A 4,794-nucleotide genomic window follows, 5' to 3' on the forward strand; every position below is an offset into this window, starting at 1 on the left:
GGCTTGCCATGCAGCTGGCGCCTCCCGTAGGCACTCTGGCCTTGGACTTGCCACACAGCTGGCGCCTCCTGTAGGCACTCTGGCCTTGTCACTCAACCGGTGTCCTGGCTAACGCCCAATAGGTTTGCCCTGCTGGGCCTCTCAATAGCTTTGCCCCCTACTGGGCTTCTTATGTAGAGGGAGCGCTCCATTGGGCCTGTCTCCCTGCTCACGCACTCTCACCCACACCGGGGTTTCGTCGCCCGCGCTTCCCGCGGTTGGTCACCCCCCTGGGGTTTCGTCGCCCGCGCTTCCCGCGGTTGGTCACCCCCCTGGGGTTTCGTCGCCCGCGCTTCCCGCGGTTGGGGCTCAGGTGGCCTGTAGCCATGCCTGGCCCCTGACCCGTCTTCTGGGTCGTATGCCCTGCTTGGGCTTCTCACGGTCCTGCTCTCACTGGGGCTTCATTCGTGCTTCCTGCGCTCGTCGCCCTCTCTGGGCCTGTCCCACGCTTCTCGCGCCCGGGGCTCAGGTGGCCCGTAGCCATGCCTGGCCCCCTGACCCTTCTCGGGGTCCTATGCCCTAGTGGGCAAAATACCGCCCTCCCGGGCTGGGGTCTTAACCCCCCACACGCAGCGCCACACTGGCACCAAACAGCTGTGCCTCCCAGGCACTGCTTGCTGTGCCCATACAGGGCACCCAGGAACCCCCAGACTACTGGGGAGCTCCCATGAGGCCTACTCGCACCTCTTCAGCCTTACCCGGTCGTCCAGTGGTAACAACGACCCAAAACCAAGAAATGTAAAGCCATAAGCCAACCGGCTACAACACAAATAAGCCTACTGGCTGGTCTTACATAAACCAAACACAAGCTACGAGCCAACTGGCTACACCATACGCTCCACGCTGCCCTCGCTACTCCTCATCTCCACAGGGGCCTCTCCTCTCCATTCTCCGGGCAAACAGGCTGGTTTACTCTGCTTTGCTCTACAGTAGAGCTGTTACTCCTTTGGCTGCCAGAGGGGAACTAGCTCTAGCCTCAGCCTGGCTGCTTATAAAGGCCAAGGCCCTGCCCCCTTCTGGCCAGCTGACCAATATTGGTGTCCCCAGCATCCCTCACCTGTGCTGCCCTGATGACTGGCAGCTGTCCTCATTATCATCACTAGTAGCGAGCACCCTAGTGCTCTGCTACACACAGCTTTTAGTCCTGGTCATGGAGGAGCTGAACAGTTTACTGTCTGCAAAATGTGAATCTGAAGATACCAGTGTGTCTGGCACACTAGGAGCATGCCCTGTTTAAACTAGAATATTTGATTGCTTCACCAGAGGAAGTAGTTTTGAAGAGAAACATGTTCCAGTTAGCAGTGCTATCAGGCAGAAAGGAGTCTGGTCCTCTTAAATGCATCTGATTGTCCATAAATACTAGTCAGTATTTGGGCCATTTTACTCTGATTTTCTTTTCCTTTCGGAAAAGACCCAATGTGATCACAGAAGTTTAATATGCTTGTTGAACTGTTACCAAACTCTGTTTGTACCCTTCAAATACCCATGAAATCTTGTGAGTGCTGGAGGGCAAACAGGCAGTTTTCAAATAGCACAGTCCTTCAGTGCTATTGCAGTAAATATAATTAATACTGATTTATTTTTTGGGGGGGGAGGAAGACACTTTGTTAACATCCCAAATGCTCATTAAGAAACAAGTTCACTAGGAAGAATATCACATAATCTTTTTTTTTTCCAGCTTGCTGAAAAATATGGCAACATTTTCAGCCTGCAGCTTGGTTATGAGACGCTTGTGATTGTGAAGGGGTTGGAGCTGGCAAAGGAAACACTTGTTCATCAGCATGAAAACTTTGCAGATCGTCCCCTGATCCCCATTATGCTGGAGGTCCGTGGTAGCTTGGGTGAGTTACTCTTTAGGACAGGGGTGCTGGTTGTAGCTGTGTTGGTCTAAGGACATAGGCTGACAAAGTTCTTTGGGTAAATCTGATATCTTTTATTAGACCAACTAAAATAGTTGGAAAAAGTCTTCTTGGCAAGCTTTCGGGTCTAAACACCCTTCCTCAAGCAGAGGAAGTGTCTCACAGTGTTGCTCCCTCCGCCTGAAGAAGGGTGTTTGTAGCCGAAGCTTGCAAAGAAGAATTTTTCCAACTATGTTGGTCTAATAAAAGTTCCAGAAGTTGCTGCAGTTGGTGGGTGAGACGCTGTATCTCCATGGCACTGTTTGGACCCAGGTATAACTTGGAAAGCAAGTCCATCAAATCAACTGAAATCAACCCTACCACTTCCTGTGATGGTTATAGTGGAGGCAGACTTGAGTAGGTCCGCACTGTTCTTGTTCCTTTGGCCAGATTGAGGTGTTCAGATGCTCTTTCCCCTCAGTACTTTTCTGTGTTCTCAAGACCCCGCTTTGTCCCCCTTCTCCCCCAGGGGATTCTAGCTGGCCTCCAGTTTTATATTTGGGATAAGTCACCCTCATCTGCAGACGGTAACCTCTCTTCCTTCACCTGTGGCTGAATTGCCAGCCTGTGCTTGACTCCAACTGATCCACCCCATGCAGCAGGGAGGCCAGTTTCCAGTCATCCCAGCATTGATGCTGCCTATAGTGTCCTGTTGCTGGGAGAGAAAAGAGAAGCTAGTGGTTAGTGTGGGGTTGTGCAGATGCCCCATGTGAACTGTGACACTTCCTTCAGCTGCCCAGGCTCTTGTTAGAAGTGTACCTGTAGGCAGCCTGCGGTTGCATATTATATTGTCTGCCTCTCCCAATCAGACACCAAAAGTACAGCAGCCTCAGCGGGGACAATGCAGTCTTGTGCCATGCTGTCAGTGTGGGATCCTGCATCGTGATCACGACTCTTTTACTTTGCTCTCTAGCTATAAAGGTGCGACTGGCCCTGGGGTCCAGCACTGGCCCTTCTCTGTCCTGGTTCTGTCTACAAAACGCGAAGGCTTTGCTTCAGGCATATGTAGGCAGGGATATTAAACTGTAATAACCTATTCTAAACTGAGAAATGACAAATGTTAATGAAGCAAAGCGGTGGGTTTATGTCACTATAAAATAAGGTTCTCTGAGCCTCGGACAGGATATAAATCAAATGCATATCTTCTCTTAAACTCGTCATGTTCTTTGCTCTCTCTCTCTGCCCACAGCTGTATAATTCCTTTCCCACCATAATGAAGTGGCTCCCAGGACACCATCACCCCCTTTTTAAAAACGGGGGAAAACTGAAATGTTTTGTGAAAGAAGAGATTGCAAAGCACAGGGAGGACTGGGATCCGGTGGACACCAGGGACTTCATTGACTGCTAGCTGAAGGAAATTGCAAAGGTAAGAGAGAATGGAAAAGAAAACCCTGCTCCAATCAGATATCAAAATTACAGGCGGGGGACTGAAAAAAAACACCCTGTTTTTTTGTGTGTAAAAGAAAGGTGAACGAGAATGAATCCAGAACTTGCCAATTCAGTTGTATCATGAGACTCTGACCCCTTATAAACTAACACTTGAATTCTCCACTTAAGTGCTTTCAGCAAAGCACTTAAGCACGTGCTTTTACTTGGAGGGTGAATGGAGCCCTGTTGGCAGCCCGTAACTCCCATGCTTAAAGAGAAGCATGTGTTTGAGCATGGAGATGAGCTGAGGCCTAAAAATGTATTAAAAAGTGTTAACTGGGCTCTGGGTCCAGAACCAAAACCAGCTGTGACCAGCAGGTATCGTGACTTGAGCATCAGCTCTCACAGCAGCACAAACGTCCTTCTCAAAACACAGCAGTCTTTTCTGCCGTAAGCCCTATGCTTGGCAGTGCTGGGGGCTGCCAGCTTGCACTGAAGTTGATGGGCACTGATGGCGCACAGCACCTTGCAAGCCTGAGCCTGGAACAGGGCTTTGAATCATGTTAATATTATTTATATGGACATGAGTAGAACTGGAGTGTTTCTTTTCAGAATGAAGCCAGTTCATCTTTCCATGAAAATAATCTTTTATTTTCTACACTGGACCTTTTTTTTACTGGAACTGAGACGACCTCCACAACCATCCGCTGGGGCCTACTGTACATGGCCATGTATCCAGAAATTCAAGGTAAAATGGTTATGGCTCTATCCCAGCAAGAGAGGCTTATGATAAGATTTCAAATGCTGCATTATGAAAAGCCTGTGCCCAAATGCTTTCTTTCCAAAGATTTCCCCCAGTCAGAAATCTTGTATTACAGTTAATTTTCCCCCTCAATTAAACACCCAGCAACTAATGAAGAAGCAAGGAGCAAAATCCAGAGTGCCAATAACATTGATCGAAGGAGAAAACAACCTTGAGTCTCAAGCAGGGGACTGAAGTCCCTGATATTTGATGTACCTGACGGTGCTCATTTCTAAAAGGACTTTGATTGCTGGGGATGAAGGAGGGTTTCCTTCATTTCTAAAATGTGGCCCAAGATCTATTTTATCCTCAGCGCTGACTTGTGTCCCAAGGACACCAGCTTCAGTGAATGCAGACGGGGCAGGGTATCTGCACGTTGGTCCATCGGATAAAGTTGCAGAGGAAGCCTGTGCTGGGAAAATGTGGGAGCTTTGCCTTACACACAAAACCAGTGAATATGTTTCTTCATATTCCAATGTCCTTTGAAACAGGCTTGGGACTCTGACCCTGCTCTTTGGAATGGGGACAAAATAAAATATGTATTGAAAACATTTCAACATTAATTATTTGAGGGGGAAGTGGAGAGCCTGGAGTCAATAACTTGTGTCTTCCACACAGATGTTTATTCATCTCAAGCTCTCAAAGGGCTTTTCACAGTAAATCTCATGATGTTTGGGGGGGGGGGGG

The 4,794-nt window shown here is 48.6% G+C and overlaps 1 protein-coding gene across 1 annotated transcript in view; it reads left to right on the plus strand.

The window, feature by feature from the left end:
• LOC109305297 (cytochrome P450 2J2) overlaps positions 1-4,794 on the plus strand; it is a 15,269-nt gene that overhangs the window by 6,508 nt on the left and 3,967 nt on the right. Inside the window, 4 exon segments of the mRNA XM_019528295.1 lie at positions 1,718-1,918; positions 2,148-2,210; positions 3,127-3,303; positions 3,918-4,053. Coding sequence (XP_019383840.1) covers positions 1,718-1,918; positions 2,148-2,210; positions 3,127-3,303; positions 3,918-4,053 — 577 coding nt within the window.

This window comes from Gavialis gangeticus, unplaced genomic scaffold (assembly GCF_001723915.1).
Source record: "Gavialis gangeticus isolate Ggan-Ray unplaced genomic scaffold, GavGan_comp1, whole genome shotgun sequence".
Lineage (NCBI taxonomy): Eukaryota > Metazoa > Chordata > Crocodylia > Gavialidae > Gavialis > Gavialis gangeticus.